At 42.3% G+C, this 19,102-nt stretch overlaps 3 protein-coding genes across 4 annotated transcripts in view; 2 read left to right on the top strand and 1 right to left on the bottom strand.

The window, feature by feature from the left end:
- Positions 1–117: 117 nt before the first annotated feature.
- GLA (galactosidase alpha) lies at positions 118–7,806 on the top strand. The gene is made up of 7 exons (XM_004000723.5): positions 118–420; positions 2,858–3,032; positions 4,073–4,250; positions 4,853–4,944; positions 6,429–6,590; positions 6,799–6,996; positions 7,398–7,806. The coding sequence occupies exons 1-7, from the start codon at positions 227–229 to the stop codon at positions 7,659–7,661; spliced, it is 1,263 nt and encodes a 420-aa protein (XP_004000772.2). The 5' UTR covers positions 118–226; the 3' UTR covers positions 7,662–7,806.
- Positions 7,807–9,291: 1,485 nt separating this feature from the next.
- LOC111559192 (60S ribosomal protein L36a-like) lies at positions 9,292–11,775 on the bottom strand. The gene is made up of 5 exons (XM_023249779.2): positions 11,623–11,775; positions 11,107–11,212; positions 10,851–10,918; positions 9,642–9,764; positions 9,292–9,364 (listed from the first exon to the last, which is right to left on the bottom strand). Exons 1-5 carry the CDS (start codon positions 11,731–11,733, stop codon positions 9,344–9,346), a joined length of 429 nt encoding a protein of 142 aa, XP_023105547.1. The 5' UTR covers positions 11,734–11,775; the 3' UTR covers positions 9,292–9,343.
- Positions 11,776–16,815: 5,040 nt separating this feature from the next.
- The window catches only part of BTK (Bruton tyrosine kinase), a 32,507-nt gene continuing 30,220 nt past the window's right edge, over positions 16,816–19,102 (top strand). The window contains exon 1 of one of the 2 annotated variants that reach the window (XM_045050819.1): positions 16,816–16,968. The gene's annotated coding sequence lies outside the window, so the exon portion shown is untranslated. The remainder of the gene's footprint in view (positions 16,969–19,102) is intronic. The other variant, XM_045050820.1, reaches the window with a different exon arrangement.

The following is a 19,102-nucleotide window of genomic DNA, read 5'->3' as shown; positions in this document are numbered from 1 at the left end:
TTCCGGTATGGAAATGGGGCGGGCCAATATCAAGAAACGAAGAGTGTGACTGGTTGTGGTGTGTCTTACGTGACTGATCATTGGTCCGCCTCTGGGGATAACCGTCCCAGTTGCCTGAGAAACAATAACGTCATTATTTAATAACTCACAGGTGATTGGTCCGCCCCTAAAGTTAAGCTTAAAAACCCAGGTTACCGATGGAAATTTGTACTGCATTACAGTGGCGATGAAGCTGGAGAACGGAATTCAGCAGCCGGGCTTCCTGCTGGCGCTTCGCTTCCTGGCCCTGGTTCTCTGGAGCTTCCCTGGGGCCAGGGCCCTGGACAATGGCTTGGCGATGACCCCCACCATGGGCTGGCTGCACTGGGAGCGCTTCATGTGCAATGTTGATTGCCAAGAAGAGCCAGATTCTTGTATCAGGTATCAGAGATATTGAGCACCCACTTGCGTTCGCCTTTCAATGTGTTTGTCTCTTTGGCGAGATAGAGGGAACATCTGAGCCCGAGTGAGAGTTCCCTTACTGCTGCTGCGTTGTTGTTGTTGTTGTCGTCGTCTCCAGCAAGCTTCCCTGGATGGAAACTAGCCCTAAACTTTTGCTGCGTGACCCCTCCTGTGGTGGGAGTCTGGTCAGCAGCCCCTGCTTCTCGTGTCTCTGTGCCTCATCACCCAACTGGGGACTTTATCCATTCACCATCCAGTTCTGTTCAGATCCTTCTTGTGAACTGCCGCTCTGCCTCTGCCAGGTACTAGTAGTGAGCACAGCTGGGGCGAGTAGGCGAGACAGAGGACTAACACGTGCAACTTCTCCTTTTTTGGGTCAGGAGTTCCTTGGCTGTAACTGGAGGGAATTTAGAGGAACCGTGGAGTCACGGATCTCCTCCCCCCCTCGCCCTAGAATGTGGGATCCAGCTGGGAGGTTGACCTGGAGGAACTTTATAAAGGTTTCCCCCACTATCCGAAAGTAACGTGTTCTGTAAGCCGAAATGGCTTAATGAAGCAATTACCATTAATTTATATGGAAAAAATTTTGAGCGTTCCCAAACCCAAAAAATAACCTCTATTGGCTTTGATGCACAAAATAAATGGAGATAAATCACAGATGCTCACACAGTTCAAAGCCATGGTGGCTTAATACTGAGATGCTGAATGCAGTTACCATCATATATTTCTTTTTGTCTTTTCCTTTTTTTCGAAGTAGTGATTGTCTTATTTTTACATGATAATAAAACTAATGCATAATCATTGCAAAAAATGTACATAGTAGAGTATAATGAAAATAAAGTTTTCCTGGCACAGAATAAGCGCTTCACAAATGCAAACTGTATGTATGTACGATGATTTATTTAAGCAATCTCCTGTTGATATCTATTCAGGCTCTTCAATTTTTTTTATTGTTGTGAAACTGTGTTAACCATTCCTGTACATCATATGATTCTTTTCTTAGAAGTGTAATTACTGGACCCAAATGTATGCCCATTTTGTTATGTACTAAACTGTCCTCCCCAGAAGTTAACAAATGCACATTCCCAAGAACAGTGTATGATGAATGCCTGTTTCCCCACACTGTGGCCAGCACTCCATTTTTCTGATTCTTTTAAAACATTGCCAATCGTTTTTATTTCCATTTATTATTTTTAATTGAAATATTTTGGGTTTGGCTTTGGGGTTTTGTGTGTGTGTGGTCTGTCAATACATTATGAATAATGTGGTGGTTCTGGCTTAGGTTGGTTTTGCTATGAATGTATCAAACATCAATTTTTTCTTTTATTATTTCTGGCTCTGGTATCATGCTGAGAAAGTCTTTACCTACCTGGAGATAATAGGAGTCACCTACATTTTCTAGTAGTATTTTTTATGGATTTTTAAAATATTTAAATCTTTAATCCATCTGGACTTTATTTTACTATAAGGAATGCCACATTTAATACGTACTAAATTCCATGGTACCAAATGGCCAGAAGGATCTTCTTCTGAACTTTGTCTTTAATTCCATTGGTTTGTGTATTCTAATGCTACTGGTATATTGCAGCTTCATTTATCTTTTGTAGAATGTTTATGTGTTTAATCTCTTAGGTGAACTTTTGGATCATGTTGCCAAGTTCCTTAAAAACTCCTTTTGGGGTTTGTTCAGAGTTTGTTCGATGTATAAAGGTGTGTTTTAAAGTTGAGTTTTCTTATCCCAGAGCAAAATAACATCTCTCCACTTAAGTCGTTTGGGAACATCATAGTTTTATTCATATGGATCCTGCACATGTGTTAATTTTATCTCTAGGTATTTTAGGTTTTTCTGTTTTTTGTTTTGTTTTTTTTTTTTTTTTGGTTGGTCTTGTGAACGGTATCTTTTTCTCCAAATAGGTTATTGTTAATAAAGCTGTTGATTATATTAACTTTGTAGTTTCTTACTTTACTGAACCTTCTTCTTAGTTCTAAATGTTTGGGTTTTTTTCCTTTTTTGAGAGAGAGAGAAAGATCCAGCAGGGAGGGGCAGAGAGAGAGGGAGAGAGAGAATCCCTAGCACACTCTGCTTCATGTTTGTCAGCAAAGAGCCCAGCATGGGGCTTGAACTCATGAACTGTGAGATCATGACCTGAGCCAGAGGCTTAACCTGAGCCATCCACACGCCCCTTTTCTTAATTCTAATAGCCTTTTCAATGTCATGTATTTCTCATTCCTAATTGTTTGAGGTTCTTGGGTGGAAGTACTTGGGCGGCGAGGAGGAAAGAAGCACAGTCCATTTTACCTTGCACTGAGTGTAATTACTACTGAACTATTACTGGGTTGAAAAAAATTGCAAAACCCTAAGATGACTAATCATTTGTTTAATGAATTTCAATGATTCTTGGCATTTCTTTTTCAGCGAGAAGCTCTTCATGCAGATGGCAGAACTCATGGACTCAGATGGGTGGAAGGATGTAGGTTATGAGTACCTCTGTATTGATGACTGTTGGATGGCTCCCAAAAGAGATTCAAAAGGCAGACTTCAGGCAGACCCTAAACGCTTTCCTGGTGGGATCCAAGGCCTTGCTAATTATGTGAGTTTATAGATAATTCTTTCATTAAAGAGACCCAAAGCACTTCTGTACTGAAACTTGTTCACAAAGACTTAGAAGGTAAAATAGCTGCCATCATGTGAATATCAAATTGTAAGACTTATCAGGTGGAATTTTCATTCCATCAGCAGATCCTTGTTTTGCAATAGCTCTTGAGGCCTATCTTGAAGAAGTTCTCCTTTTGCCAAAACCACTGAATTCTCTTAGAGGAAAAAAGGAACTTGGCTCTTGACATGTGTGCATATATTTCCATGTTAAGCTTTGCGGAGCTATTGCAATTGTACTATAAACTAGAATTTTACAAGATAGAAGGACTATATTCTGAAAATTAAGGTGTAATAGAGTTGGACAACAGTTAAAGGCAATGAAGATAGATTTATTCAGTACTATTGTAATAGTCGAACTCAATTCCTAATACAACAAAGATTGTAATAGTCAAGCTCAATTCCTAATACAACAAAGACAAGTGGGGTTTTATAGTCCGTGAGCAGACTTGAAAGTGTCAGTGGAAGGAAAATTACCAAGAGGAGACATCAAGGGCAAGAGGATTCATGCTAAAGGCAGGCCAAGAACTTAGATATCAGGGGTGGGGGATGAGGAACTTTATCAGATATCAAGGGTAGGGGAATGACTTAGCAGAATTCTTGCTGAAACAACATGAGGCCTACTTGAGAAGAGGGCACAGAAGAACCTAAGGTATGGTCATGGTGAGAAACTTTGTCCAGATAATTGTATCATTGCCCTGGAAAGGTAACTTTTAGGATCCCATCAGAGAGAGATTAAAGTGACTGACAGCTTTCCCTTTAGTTCTACGTTATAGCTTACATATATAGTTTGAACTCAGCAGAATTGGAGACTTTGTCTCCCAACTAACTCACCTGGATAATTTTGGGGGCTTGTAAAAAAAAAAAAAAAGTCCCTGATACATAGTGAAGTATACTTGTCTCTGCCCCCAGCCTGGAGTGATTCTCTCTGCTTCATAATTGCCCTTCTACTGTGGTGATCCTTTTCTCTCATTTCAGGTCCATAGCAAAGGACTGAAGCTCGGAATTTATGCAGATGTTGGAAATAAAACCTGTGCAGGCTTTCCTGGGAGTTTTGGATACTATGACATTGATGCCCAGACCTTTGCTGACTGGGGAGTAGATCTACTAAAATTTGATGGTTGTCACTGTGACAGCATGGAACATTTGGAAAATGGTATGTTTCATTAAAGAGATTTAGCCATGAGCAAAGGGAGGAACTTGGAGGCCAGGGTAACTGGAACATCCAAAGAGCTAATCTTCACATTTTAAATGCCCTATCACAATACTGGAAACAATTATTCTTAATGTGCCAGAGCTCCTACCTCTTCTCTTATTTCAGTTTGTCCATGCATTCATTCATGCATGTGTGTAAAATCCATGCATGCCTAATCATGGCTAATATTGTGCACATTTCATTCAAGAGGGCTCTGAGTTCGTTACAAATATAATTGTAACTCTGCATAACATCACTTGGGGGAAAGCATCCAGAATTGTCCGTCACAGAGAAGAACATCTTCATTCCCACCTTTCCTTAGTATATGCACCATCCCACACTACCTCCTCAACAATCCCAGCAGTCTGGGAGGTACTAAACACAATTTTAAGCACAGAGCAGCCACATGTCTCTGCTGCTAGTTTAAAATATAACCACAGACATTCCAGGCAGCCTCTTTTTATTTATTTTTTTTTCAGGCAGTCCCCTTTTAAAAAGTAACACCGTGCCAGCTGGAAATTCCCTTCATTCCCTTATTTTACCCGTTGTTTTCTCATATACAGGTTATAAGCACATGTCCTTGGCCCTGAACAGGACTGGCAGAAGCATTGTGTATTCCTGTGAGTGGCCCCTTTATATGTGGCCTTTTCGTAAGGTGAGCTAGTGAGCCCAGAATCCAATAGAGCCTTGCCGATAGATTTTCAGAACTTGAGAACAAAGGAGACAAAGGGTCTCCTTCAAAGTCCAACCTTAACAGTCTTATCTTACCATCTCTCTCAGGATCCACCACTTCTCACCATCTCTACTGCTGTAATTGGAGTCTAAGCTACCATTACCTAGGAAATCAGTCATCTTTGATTCTTCCCATTGCCTCACAGTTCACACCTGTCCACCAGTAATCCTATCAGTACTGTCTATAAAATTCATCCTGAATCAGCCCACTTCTTTCTATCTCTCTTGCATCCACCCTGGTCCTCCAAGCCACCATCATCTCTACCCAGACTGCATCATCAGCCTGATCTACTTCCACTGTCCTACTCCTATCGATTTTCCAAGCAGCACCACAGTGATCTTGTTAAAATGTAAATCATACCACTCCCCTGCTTAAAACCCTTAACTGGCTTCCCATTGCATTTGGAATAAAATCAGACTTTATTGATCTGGCCCTAGCCTGTCTCCAACCTCCCATCAGTCTTTCCATGACTGCACTGGGCTTTTGTCCTGTCCCTCAAACACCCAACCCTACTCCTGCCTCAGAGACTCTACACTTGAATTTTGCTTTCTGCTTGATACATTCTTTCTCCAAGATTTTTAAATTGCTGGCTCCTTCTTAACATTGAAGTCTCAAACCAAATGGCACATATTCAGACACCTCTTCTCTACTCTAAAATAGCCCTCTATCCATTTATTCTTTATCACACTGATCTGTGAATTTCCTTCTAAGAGCTTAGCACTGTATGGAATTATTTGTTGACTGGTTTATTGTCTGTCTTCCCCACTAGAATGTAAGCTCCAGGAGGGCAGGGACCTTGTCTGACTTTATCACTGTATCCCTAGTTCATGGTAAGTGTTGAATAATTACTTACAGAATGAATCCCTGTTATTTTCTTCTAATCCTGCAAAATACTCTCTCACCTCTTTTTAACACTGTAAACCTGATATTCTACCTCCCTATCTACAAACTTTTATTCATTCCTTTAACAAATTATATGCCTAGGATTCAGATTGCCTAATCCTGAGCTTGTATGTCCTACGTAATTTTTCAGCTTTTTACTTATAAAGATTTTAGTTACTTCTGATGACAAAAGGGATGCATTTCCATTTTAGGAAAGTGTGAAAATACAGTAAGTTGTGAAAAAAAATTAAAAGCTTTCCATAATCCCAATATTTAGTTACTATTTGGTATATTTCCAGTATAAAGTGTTAAAGCCATTTTAAGTAGGGATTTCAAGTTATATGTCCTGTTTCTGAAGCAAATTTCTTACAATAAAATTCCATTATAATAGGGATTTAGCTCTCCTCATAGAGACCTTTAATCTGTAAACTAAAGAACACTACAGGTGCCTCCTTTAAACTTGACTATTTTCATCTTGCAACAATGTTAGTAGAAGTAAACAGAAGAGTTGTTTGTTTCCATAGCCCAATTACACAGAAATCCGACAGTACTGCAATCACTGGAGAAATTTTGATGATGTTTATGATTCTTGGCAAAGTATAAAGAATATCTTAGACTGGACATCTTCTAACCAGAAGAGAATTATCGATGTCGCAGGACCAGGGGGTTGGAATGACCCAGATATGGTAAGAATCTGAGCCCTCCTTGTTCAAGCCCCTGCAGTGGGCCTGTTTGCCTACTTGACTTTCAAGGTAAATCAGAAGGGAAAATTCCTGGAAGCAGGCCTTACCTGAGAGTACTACTCAGAGCAGGGTGCCATAGAAAGTGGCATCTCTGTGTCTAGGCGACTAAGACTGTTTCATTTTCTTAAATTCTTGTTCTTCTTTGTCCCAGTTAGTGATCGGTAACTTTGGCCTTAGCTGGGATCAGCAGGTAACTCAGATGGCCCTGTGGGCTATCATGGCAGCTCCATTACTCATGTCCAATGACCTCCGACACATCAGCCCTCAGGCCAAAGCCCTCCTTCAGGATAAGGATGTAATTGCCATCAATCAAGACCCCTTAGGCAAGCAGGGGTACCGGCTTAGAAAGGTACAGTAAATAATGTTCTATGGGAGAAAACCCGAATTGGCCAGGATCATATTCTCTTGCCTTCTAGTTTACATTTCATCCAAATGTTTTTGTTTAAAGATGGAATGGCTTTATGCCTAAGTACCATGTCTGTCCTGGGCCTAAATATGTTATATAAGAGGATGTGCACTGATCTTTTAAGAATATTTGCTTTTAATCTTCATATTATAATCAGCAATGAGGCTCCTTTTTTTTTTTTTTTTTGCTAACCATTACTTTATTTCCAAAACATGCTGTAGGATTTTAAGTTTTTCTAGAAGTGCTCAATAGTTCTGACAATAATACTGAATGCCACTACTAACAAGGCAGCTTACTGCTAGGTACCAAGCTTATCACACCTAATTTCTTGGCTTACTTTTCAGGAAGACAACATTGAAGTGTGGGAACGCCCACTATCAGATTTAGCTTGGGCTGTGGCAATGGTAAACCTGCAGGAGATCGGTGGACCTCGTTTCTATACCATCTCTATTGCTTCCCTGGGACAAGGGATGGCCTGTATTCCTGACTGCATAATCACACAGCTCCTGCCTGTGAAGAGAAAACTTGGGTTTTATCAGTGGACTTCAGATTTAAAAATTCAGATAAATCCCACAGGCACGGTTTTACTTCGGCTGGCAGCAAATTAGACCACATTACAAAGCTTTCTTTTAAATGTGTATCTTGTTGCCAAAGGGACTACCCCATTGGTGTCTCCTTTTTCTTCCATTCCCACTTCAGCCATCATTTCCTTGAATAAAATTTTCCAGTGGAGTTTAAGAACTTCCAAATGTATCTTTAGAGAACATTTTGTGAAAAAGCTTTTGAACAAATGTTAACAGATGAGAAATAATAGCTGTAATTTATTGGGCACACTCTATTTGCCAGGCACTCTTCTAGATGCATAAAGTATATGGACTCATTTTAATCCTCACCAACAACCCTGAGGCAGGTACTTACCCACTATAAACTTCAGCCAGGATTTCGGCCCAGACTTTTAACTCTTGCACTACTACGTACTGAGTTGCTTGGAATAATCTTGTCAAGAAACACCCCACCACTTAGGTTTCCAAATCCCAAGGTGGTTTGCAGTCTAGATCCAACAAATGCATATGACTTACTTTCGCCAGCAATAGTTGATACATTGTGACCTAAAGTACCAGGCCTTTGGCCAGAACACCCTCCCCCCTTTAAGTCACCTCCTCTAAAGAATGTGATGAGGCAATGACCTTCAGACTTGGGTATGTGGGAGTGAATCATTTGAAAGGAATTTCCAGACATTACAATTCCCTCCCTTTCCTACAGTTCATTTGCCTGATTACCAAACCTTAAAGCTTCCAGCCAGCCTCACCACCTCCCCTTTTACAATCCCCCTTCTCCAACATGACCAAAGGCATGCAGCTCACCCATCCTAATGCACAACAGCACAAAACTAGCAGGGCACAAAAGGCCCACAAAGTACATGTTAATTCCTTTGCCTGTCAGGTGATTACCAATCATTTTCAATAAAACTGGAGGAATAATCATCAGTTGCTAAAACTGGCAAGCCCAGGCTTCCTCACTCATGGAAACAAGGTAATCTGTAAGAAAACTCCCATCTCATTGAGATGTACTTAGTTACCAAAATATATTGCTTATATACTTTGTCTCCAGTTTTGCTACACAAGTATGAAAAGCTTAACATCAGGAAGAATCAAGTATACAATAGTATACAAAAAGGAAAAGAATGTAAAACTTACAACTATTAGACATCTTTAATTGACAGATACCTGTTAAATTCCACTGAGCAGCTCAATTCACTAGAAACTTTATCTTCTGCAGTGGTTTGTACATGAGAATTTAGGTCTACTTCAAAATTTGACAGGGCACATCAAAATGTTGAGAGTAAGTCTGAAGACACAATATAGTATACTATGCCAAAAAAACTGGGCCTAATTTCCTCATTAAATTATTGCAGTAGCAAGGGTATATGAGAATTTCACTCTTAGTAAACTTACATTCACTGTGTAATCGTTACTGATCTCACCATGTTAGTGAATACAGATCTCTACTTATGTCCCATGGTAACCAATAACCTTTAACAGCAAACAGAATCCCATGAACCCCAAGTAATTGAGGTGAAAACTGAGAAATCATGTCTCATGTGAGTTCAACCAGTTTAGATTCAATCCAAAATGAGCACAGTACCCAAAAGAACCATCAACCATAAATTTCCCCACGAACGGAATTTTGTTGAGGGTGCTAGTTTATTTCATGCTCAAAAGACCAACTGCAACCAAATGAAGTGAACATAACTTCAAGATTTTATTGTCTTCATAACAAAATATGAAGCTTAGAACTGGATCACTTGGCCCTGTAATGGAACAGAAAATAAGTTTTTTTAATGTTGCAAAGAACCTTTACTCCAAGTAGACCCTCTGTCCCTAAAGTGATCACCATCTTTTAAGTCACTTTTCATTATCTTTCTACTACTCATGCCAAAACCAACACCAAAAACCTCATACCTTCAGCTAATGGATCTAGGTATTTTAAGAGGATTGCCCAATTCTTGATTCCACAATCAGTAAGTGGGGAGAAATGTTCACCTCTTCCAGTAGAAAAGATTGCACCCTCCACCCATAATTATATACCTTTCTCTTCTTATCTCCTCCCAGTTCAAAATGCTTGCATCTCTTAATAGCCAGCATTCTCTTAGATCTGCAGTTGGGCTCAACACATTCAAGCCTCAGAACAATCTTCTTTGTGGTTTTAGCCTGGAAAAAATTAAGTCAAACCCTTCATAAATCACTAGAGAAAATCTTTCTTCAAAAATAGCACTGTTGGGTTAAGTACTACTTAAAGGAAAGCTTTTTCAAATGACAGAAATGGATCAACCAAGTGCATGAAACTATGAAATAAACCCAACTTTCTCATTGAATAGGGCTAATAATTGTTACTTAATCTATTAATTCTCTGGAGACTACATAAAACTATGTATACAATTTATGTGCATTCAGCTGTATCATTTAACTCAAGGTCCACTAATAAACTTTTTAAGCCTACTCCTATAACAAGAATCCTACTGCTACCAGTTCACAGTTCACAAAAAAGCCAAAACCTAGGCAGAATCTCCCCATCTTAAACAAATTAGCTGAATGTGAAAAGGCTATCAGGTATTCCTTTTACCACCTCGAGATCAAACCATTTACAGCACCTAAATGAATGCTAGTTATTCCTTGATATTTTCTGAAACTAGGCTGAATGAGCAAAGCACCAAAAGAAATGCTGTGTTCGTAAGAATGCTGTTCCAGGCACTGTGTACTTTAAGGGGTAGCCAATCACCTGGGGCAGAAAAGAAACTCATTTGGCCTGGATGAGAATGACAGAGAATTCAGACCAGTGGAAGGCCTAAATGACAATTTTAAAGAGCTTTACAAGTTCATGAGATAGGTAGCTGACTGCAGGCTTCTGAGCTGAAAAACAAAGTAAGCAAGTAATTCTTACTGCAAGCAAAGACTGAGGATTCACTAACGCATGACAGGAAACAGGGCAAAGGAAAAGATTTAGTGATGTACTCAAACTTCAGTTCTTAGGAAGGCAGGACACATTCATTTAACTTGCTGTTTGCCTTTTCAGTAAGGGAAGGACAAAAAGAATAAAACACTGAGATGATACAGTATTGCAGACTAGGGTCAGCCCTGGGTTGCATTCCCAGCTCCACTGCCTACTGGACAGGTCACTGAAGGTTAACAGAGAACTTCACTGACACACACCTGTACTGGAGAAATGTGGGCCATAGAAAAATGCAATGTCTTTACCACAGTAGGTGGGCAGCATGTCAAACAGTAATTACTACTAACCTTTTTCCGGAAAATCGGCTTAGTTTGCCCACCATAGCCACTCTGCTTCCTGTCATAACGCCGCTTTCCTGGGAGAATAAAGTTATTTGTTATGGTATACCAAAGATAATCACAACTGCCACATGGTAAAGTCTTCTTTTCTTACCAGCATAATTATCAATACTCAAATTAGGGGAGAGGGCGCACGGGACCGCTCATTTCTTATACTAGTATACGAATGATGCATTAAAACCAAATTACGTACAGACTGTCTTACCCTGGGCATAAAGAGAATCTTTGCCTTTCTTGTACTGTGTCACTTTGTGGGGTTGGTGCTTGCCACACTTCTTGCAGAAAGTCCGGCGGGTTTTAGGAACGTTCACCTAGTAAGCACACAGTTTAGAATGAGCAGGGTTATCAGATAAAATTGCACAATGCCTTGACCTACCCAGCTGAAGCTAAGACATCCCATGAGAGCTCGACTCTCAAGATTCCTCGCTAGCACACAACACTCGACTAGAAGGTGGTACAGCCGCAAGTGCTTCCCATACAGCGGCCTCCTGTGAGCCCCAAAGTCAGCACATTCCTTCCACCCCCACCTAACTACCTCTTTGATCCCATCGCTTCATTTCCTGGCCCCAAAGCCCAGTGCCTCCGGGGTCGACCCCAGCAACACTGGGTTTCTTTGGTACATCGAGTCCACGCGCGGGCCCAGAGCCATCCTGGGACGGCACCGTCAAAGGGTATGAGAAGATTAAACTGGATGTTACAGGGACCCTCCCCAAGGTCCTACCATGGCTGCGAGAAGGCTATCGGCACGGAAAGAGAGAGGCCAGGCCGGAAACGGAAGTATATAGGAGGCTTCTGGTCGCTCTTGCTCATGGGAGTGGGCGAGAATGACCATAGAGTCTAAGGCTCTGTGAGCACCGCCCCCTGGCGACTGAGATGACCTGCTTGGTAGCCGTGGGCGGGAGTTTAAGAAAGGGTTCGGCCGGAGGCGGATCCTGTCTTTGACTTCCTCCGGTCTTCCCGCTTTGCAATGTTTCCTCACTTCATCACTTTCAGTGGACGCCGCTAGGTAGCAGCGTTAAATGAAGGAAGCAGTGCTCATTCTAGACCCTTGGGCTTCCCTGTCCCTATCTCCAAGGAAAAAAAGGACTAGGGCCAAATGGAACGGCCCTACTCACCTATGTAACATTACTGTCCCACTTCAAGGACACTGGGAATGTCTTTTGACAGTGAACTGCTGGTGGAGGGATTGGCTTGGAGGGAGCCAGTGCCCTATTTCATTTATCACATGGCTGTTTGGTCCATTCAACAAATGTTTATTGAATTCCTATTCTGTGTTGGGCACTCTTCTAGGAGAGTGACACAACAATAAAATAATCAAATACACTCTCATAAATATATAATTACAAAGTACTGTACTTTGCAAAAAAAAAAAAAAAAAAAGTACCCGTTTGTTGAAGGAGCAAGCTGGCTGCTGTTCCGAAGAGACAATGAAACTTTTCACTTACCGCAATAGCAATAAACAGGCAGAGATAGAAAGTATCCACCGCTCTTCCCTTCCTGTGTATCTGGCAGAAGGCATGTGATAGGTTTCAAGAGTCCAACAGAGGGGTGCCTGGGCCTGTTTCCGGCTGAGTGACTGAATCTGAGCCTGCTTCAGATTCTCTCTTTGCTCCTCCCCTGCTCGCTTGCTCTCTCTCTCAAAAATAAATATTAAATTAAAAAAAGAGTCTAGCAGAGAAAGACTTCAGTGCACTGAGTATTTAAAATTGGATGGCTTGGAGGGGCGCCTGGGTGGCGCAGTCGGTTGAGCGTCTGACTTCAGCCAGGTCACGATCTCGCGGTCCGTGAGTTCGAGCCCCGCGTCGGGCTCTGGGCTGATGACTCAGAGCCTGGAGCCTGTTTCCGATTCTGTGTCTCCCTCTCTCTCTGCCCCTCCCCCGTTCATGCTCTGTCTCTCTCTTTCCCAAAAATAAATAAAAAACGTTGAAAAAATAATTTAAAATTGGATGGCTTGGGGCGCCTGAGTGGCTCAGTCGGTTGAGCGGCCGACTTTGGCTCGGGTCATGATCTCGCGGTCCGTGAGTTTGAGCCCCGCGTCAGGCTCTGTGCTGACAGTTCAGAGCCTGGAGCCTGTTTCAGATTCTGTGTCTCCCTCTCTCTGACCCTCCCCTGTTCATGCTCTGTCTCTCCCTGTCTCAAAACTAAATAAATGTTAAAAAAAAAAAAATTAAGGGGCGCCTGGGTGGCGCAGTCGGTTAGGCGTCCGACTTCAGCCAGGTCACGATCTCGCGGTCCGTGAGTTCGAGCCCCGCGTCAGGCTCTGGGCTGATGGCTCGGAGCCTGGAGCCTGTTTCTGATTCTGTGTCTCCCTCTCTCTCTGCCCCTCCCCCGTTCATGCTCTGTCTCTCTCTGTCCCAAAAATAAATAAAAAAAAAAAAATTAAAAATAAATAAATAAATAAATAAAATTGGATGGCTCAGAGGCGCCTGTGTGGCTCAGTCGGTTGAGCGTCCGACTTCCGCTCAGGCCATGATCTCTCAGTCCGTGAGTTCAAGCCCCATGTCAGGCTTTGTGCTGACAGCTCGGAGCCTGGAGCCTGCTTCAAATTCTGTGTCTCCCTCTCTCTCTCTGCCCCTCTCCCACTCATGCTCTGTCTGTGTGTGTGTGTATCAAAAATAAATTAAAAATTTTTAAAAATTTAAATTGAATGGCTCAGTCCATTAAGTCTCCAACTTAGGCTCAGATCATGATCCCAGGTTGCGAGTTCAAGCCATGCATGGGGCTCTGTGCTGACAACATCGATCCTGCTTGGGGTTCTCTCTCTCTCTCTCTCTCTCTCTCTCTCTCTCTCTCTCCCCCTGCCCCTCCCCAGCTTGTGATTTCTCTTTCAAAAATAAATATTTAAAAAATTTAATAAAAAAGTTAAAGTTGATTGTTTCATAAAATTCTCACAGTAATTTTAAGAGGTAGGGAGTACTATTATTCCCATTTTACACATGAGAAAGTTGAGGCCATAAGCTAGTCAAATAGTATATTCAACATTTTGCCCAATGTTAATAGTATTTAGTGGAGCCAGGATATAAACACAGGTGATCTGACTCCAGATTCTGGGTTTCTTTAACATTATACAATATGGCTGTTGTGGCCTGGTAATTATAATAGCTAACAATTATTGAGGACTTCTTATATACCAGGCATTTTCCTAAACACCTTATATACTACCTCTTGTAATCCTAACAATCCATGTATTGTGTACTGTTATGAACATGTCACAGGTAAGGAAACTCAGGCACAATACAAGTGATTATTTTGTGGAGCTGAAATCTCAACCCAGGTAGTTCTAACACCACAGCCTTGCACCTAACCACAACATCACATGGGGGAAGCAGGGGCATCTGCAGGGTAGAGGATGATGAAGTGAGAGAATTGATCAGGGACTCTGGAAGGGGTACCAGTGACTAAGGGCTAAGGAACTATGAAAGCCTAGGATCTCATGCTTGCATAACTCTCCAGGAATACCCATGAGTACAGAGTTGATTCTCTGATCATCCTCTTTTTGTTGGATGGTCTCTGGGAAGGAGACAATAAAAACATTACCACTACCTGCTACATTTCCTAAAACTTTCTTTGCCAAACAGCCAGCCCATAGTCTTGACATTTTCTTCTTCTCTTTGGGCTCTTAGGCAGTCTTACTGACATTTGAAGAGTTTCTACAGGGTTTTGACATTAGTCAAATGGAAAAATGAAGACAATGAACATGGCCCCTGTTAGTCTAATCAACCTTAGTTCTTTCTATTACACCTTGTGTAACATGGCTTTGGTTTTGATTTCCTTCACTAATCCTGGTCTCTGTTTTGGACATACTCCTGCTTAATTTTTCTTAAGACAAGGCACTCAGAACTTAACACAAGAGTCTAGATATGGCCTCACCTTGCAGAGTAGGTGACCTATTCACTTTCCTCTGTCTAGATATTTTACTTATACAAGGAAGCCTAATATGACCTTGGATTTTCTGGCAGCCATGTTACTGACCTGACATTTCTCTTGATCATTATCAGCAAAAACCTATGAACCATTTTCACAAATGCTACTGCAATCCCACTTTCACCTGGAGTCCTTTGAAGTTTAATTTGGTGCCCAATTATGGGACACATCCCTTAGCTTTGGTAAAATACACTTGGTTGAAGTTGGCTTATCACACCAGGTGACCAAGACCTTTTTTGCAAACTGATTGCTCCAGTTCTGTCATCCAATCTAACTCATAATAGCCTTGCACCATTCCCAGACTAGCTAGGCTACTTCCTATATCTTCCTCAAAGTTCATTAAAAAATGTTCAACAGGATATCACCCAAAAAATCCTTACATTACATCGGGAATCTTCTGAGGCGACACTAGGCCATTTATTTGCACTATTTGGGTGCAGCCCTTCTGTCATCTAGAGAAGTGTGTTAGGGAAAGGCTCATGGGCAGATGGTAAACAAGTGCATAGGTTTATTTTACCCTATCCCCTTGTCTCACTCTCCCTTTTCCAGATCCCCCATTGTATGCCTATCAATTTCCGGTCTCCACCCCAAGATGGCCCTCGAGAAGGGATAGGCCATGTGACAACAGGTAGCATCTGACTGACGAAAAGGGGAGGGGAGGAGAATGTCTGTGACCAACTCTCAGGCAGAGGACCAGAGCAGCTGTTCAGAAGTGACTAGTGAAAGGATATATTTATCTTCTGCAGATGTGACTATTATCCACTCTACCATCCCTACAAAATGTGTTTTAAAAAGTTTTGTTGCCTTAAGACTTCTGACAGACTTCTAGTGAGATCTGTGATCTTAGGATACAGCATGTAGGGCAAGGAAACATGACAGTGCCTGATGTGTCAAGGTGGGAAAGCCAACCAGTCAGCAGGGGCTCTGCTGCCATCCTGGTCTGCAGCCAGTACTGTCTTCATTTCCTAGGAGAATCCTCCAAGAGATGATTGTGGCCAGAACACAGGCTAAGAAGTAGTTGAAACATTCAGGCTTCAATTAACACACTTAGTCTGGTTTATAGACTTACAGAATTAAAGAAAAAGGTGTAAATTAAGAGTTAATCCCTGAGGGGCACCTGGGTGGCTCAGTCGGTTGAGTGTACGATTTTGGCTCAGGTCATGATCTCGTGGTTTGTGAGTTCGAGCCCCAAGTCAGGCTCTATGCTGATAGCTCAGAGCCTTGAGCCTGCTTCGGATTCTGTGTCTCCTCCTATCTCTGCCCCTCCCATGCTCGTGCTCTGTTTCTGTCTCTCAATAATAAATAAATGTTGAAAAAAAATTTAAAAAAAAGAGTTAATCCCTGAGGCAGAATCTGAAATGGAGAAAATCAACATCCGCAGAAAATGGGGAAGGGCACAGGTCTTTGTGAGGGCTTACATTTGTACATTTTTATCTGTAGAAAAACATGCTTTCTTAGAAAATGACTCAGCAGGGGGAAGTCTTGTCTCTACCTCTCTCAGGCTCTGCACTTTGGGGGTCCCCTTGTGAGCAGTCTCCATCTTTCGTTATCAAGTTTAACTGTGTGACCTTGAACCTCTGCCTTCAAGGACATGAGACTGTAAAGACTCTTCCTCATTAGACCCTTTGATACATCTTTGAAGGTCTGCATTTCTCCTCTTTCCTGTAAGTCTCCACTCTCTCTGCTGAATATCCCCACAGTTTTTTAGGCATGTCGTCCCTTCACCTTGGGGAGGTCAGCCTGATGACCTGTCTGCTCAACCCAGACCCATCTAGAGTCTCACTGTCCCGAGTAATGTTGAGGTTTCTTTCAGAGCAGACTTAAGATAGTAGTGTCAGAGGTCCCAAGCAAATGAAGGGCGGGGACAGCTGGGGGCTCGGGGAGGGGGAGGTGGTATAGGAACAGAGGCAGGGAACCAGATACCATGCTGCTGAGAAGAAAAAAAAAGACATCGGTTTAAGTCAGGAAACAAAAAAAGGGAACTGGGTGGCTGTGAAAGGGTGGGGTTTGCTCAGACTGTCCTTCCTCTCTGGACTGTAAGAATATGTCTCCAGGGCCAGTGTCTTCTGAGATCGAGTCACACCTTCAAAGTCCTGGCATCTCAATGCATCTGGAAAGCTACCTGCATTAAGTCAGGACTGAGGTGGGTCTGGGGCATGGCAGAGGCTGGGCAGCAGCAACAATTATTTTTCATGGGATCCCTAAAGGCTGGCGAGAAAGCGTGGCTGGTGCCATATCCTCTGCTGACAGAGAAGGCTGACAGAGGGTGGGAGTGTCATCAGCACAAGGCCCTGGTGGTCCTTTCCAATGATCAGAATGGGATGTAAGGGTCCTTTCCGAGTAGGGTTGCGGGGGGAACAAGAAGAGAAAAAAGTGGCATGAAGTGATCATCTGAACAGGTAGCAAATGTTGGAAACGGGCACCTTGGCAAAACTTGGCAGGAAAGTAATATTGTCGATGGTAGTAGGATAAAAATAAACCATTTGGTAAAATATTGTTTGAAGGCCCAAAATGTATACTTGTGTCACTGAGGCCCTTAGAAGAAGAAAAAGTAGGAGGCAGATTGAGAAAACAGTAAAAGTTCACGTGCCACAATAGGTCATCAACCTGTGTAAACTGGGGAAAAGCACCGTCTAAACCAGGGTGTAAACTACCTGCCTTGGGCTGCATCGGGCCCATGTTGTCTGGAGTGGGCTGGATTATTGGAATGATTATGTGTGCACCAACCTCATGGTAATGAGGGTAAGAGCCTGGGCCAGAAGAAAACAGCCTCAGCCTCAGCCCAGAAAGTGTGGCCAACCCCTGAGGTCATGGGGAAGGTTTTTCCTATTACCATTGCCTGCCATGTGCACAGCTTTCCTTTCTCTTGTCATTATTTCTCCTCTCCTTTTCTCTTCTCTCCTCCTTTCCACCCCCCTTCTCCTTTCTCTCCTCCTCCTCTCTCTACCTGTACTCCCCTTTACACCCCCCTTTATCTTGTTCATTACCATATCCCCAGAACAGAGTTGTGCTTAATAAATAATTGTTGAATTGCATTGGATTCTTCTTGCCCTTTTCTTCCCCTGCTTTTTTCCATTTTTTCTCTCCCACTACTTTTTTACTACCTTCCCCATAGGATTGTTATGAGTAGGAACCATGTTAATATATATAAAACAGTTAAAACAAAGCCTGGCAATAGTAAGTACTAGCATCTCCAGGTTTGCTATTATTTTTATTCTGCCTGAGACCTGCTAGTGTCCCCAGAGGGCCTGCCTAGAGCAAATGGTGTGACATTTAGAATAAAATGGATTGCTGACCCTGATCAAGACATCCTTGGGTGGGCTATTAGACTCCAAAGGGAATCCTGGTCCCATATCCTGGTCACTCATTTCTCCAAGCTCAAAATCTCAATGCCATGCTGTGCATTTCCAGAGGCAGGCCAGCAGCAAAGCCTAGAGGCAGGGGTCTATAAAGCTGTGGGACTGTCCTCTGTGCTGTTAGTTGTGTGCTAGTTCTACTCTTTCCCTCATTTTGCATGCCAAGCCCTGGAACTAAGGGTGCTATAGCCTCTCTGGAGCCTCAGTTATTTGATAAAACAATGTCACCCTCCAAAAAAGCCACAAAATGCAAATACTCATGGAACGTAAAGCATTATACCGAAACAGTATCTCTTAAGGCTAGCCCTGTGTGCTCTATTCTGACCCCCTTTATATTCAGATATTTAAACTGCATTAAAGTACAAATTCCTGTTGTTCTTGACCAGTGATGTGTTTGGCTAGAATCCTTTGTAAACTCTTTATGGTGAGAACTGATGCAATTTCCCGTCTGCTTCTAGGGTCTCAGTGCAATTTGAAATTATCAGCACTATGATTTACTATTTCCATTTGAGCAAATTTCCTATAGAGATTTTCCTTTCAGTGGACTAGACCCATACCAGGAAGTGACTTAGTATAAGGGGAAGATATGCCTTTTGAAAACCAGTTTGGATGTTCTCCAAAGAGTCATCAGATACTTGCTGCTTTTTGACCAAAGATGCTGTATTGAGATCAGATCGATAATTCCTGGGAATAAGGGAGAGCTATAATTTTCAGTAAGTCAGTGCTCAACAAGAAGCTAGAGACAAGACCTTGACTTAATTCATCCCAAAGCCTCTTGGTTATGCAAATGAAGCCATCAGGGGATGGGGTGAGAGAACTCCTCTGAGGACCCTGAAACAAATGGGCCACGTGTGACTTTCAGTTTCTACAGAGGTTCATGTGCACTGAGGGAGGGTGTTGGAAATACAAAAGCCTTAATTG

The sequence above is a fragment of the Felis catus genome, chromosome X, assembly GCF_018350175.1.
Source record: "Felis catus isolate Fca126 chromosome X, F.catus_Fca126_mat1.0, whole genome shotgun sequence".
Lineage (NCBI taxonomy): Eukaryota > Metazoa > Chordata > Mammalia > Carnivora > Felidae > Felis > Felis catus.
The sequence above is the reverse complement of the archived record's forward strand: the minus strand, read 5'-3'. Positions and strand labels throughout refer to the sequence as shown.

Bases quoted from the DNA above. Each gene is read 5' to 3' on its own strand.
- LOC111559192 (XM_023249779.2), bottom strand. From the start codon at position 11,733: ATGGTCATTCTCGCCCACTCCCATGAGCAAGAGCGACCAGAAGCCTCC. The intron at 11,213-11,622 runs GTAGGACCTTGG...TGTGCTTACTAG, and splicing joins ATAGCCTTCTCGCAGCCATG to GTGAACGTTCCTAAAACCCG. The intron at 9,765-10,850 runs GTTAGTAGTAAT...AATTTTTTCCAG, and splicing joins AGCCGATTTTCCGGAAAAAG to GCTAAAACCACAAAGAAGAT.
- GLA (XM_004000723.5), top strand. From the start codon at position 227: ATGAAGCTGGAGAACGGAATTCAGCAGCCGGGCTTCCTGCTGGCGCTT. The intron at 421-2,857 runs GTATCAGAGATA...TTTCTTTTTCAG, and splicing joins GAGCCAGATTCTTGTATCAG to CGAGAAGCTCTTCATGCAGA. The intron at 6,591-6,798 runs GTAAGAATCTGA...TCTTTGTCCCAG, and splicing joins GTTGGAATGACCCAGATATG to TTAGTGATCGGTAACTTTGG.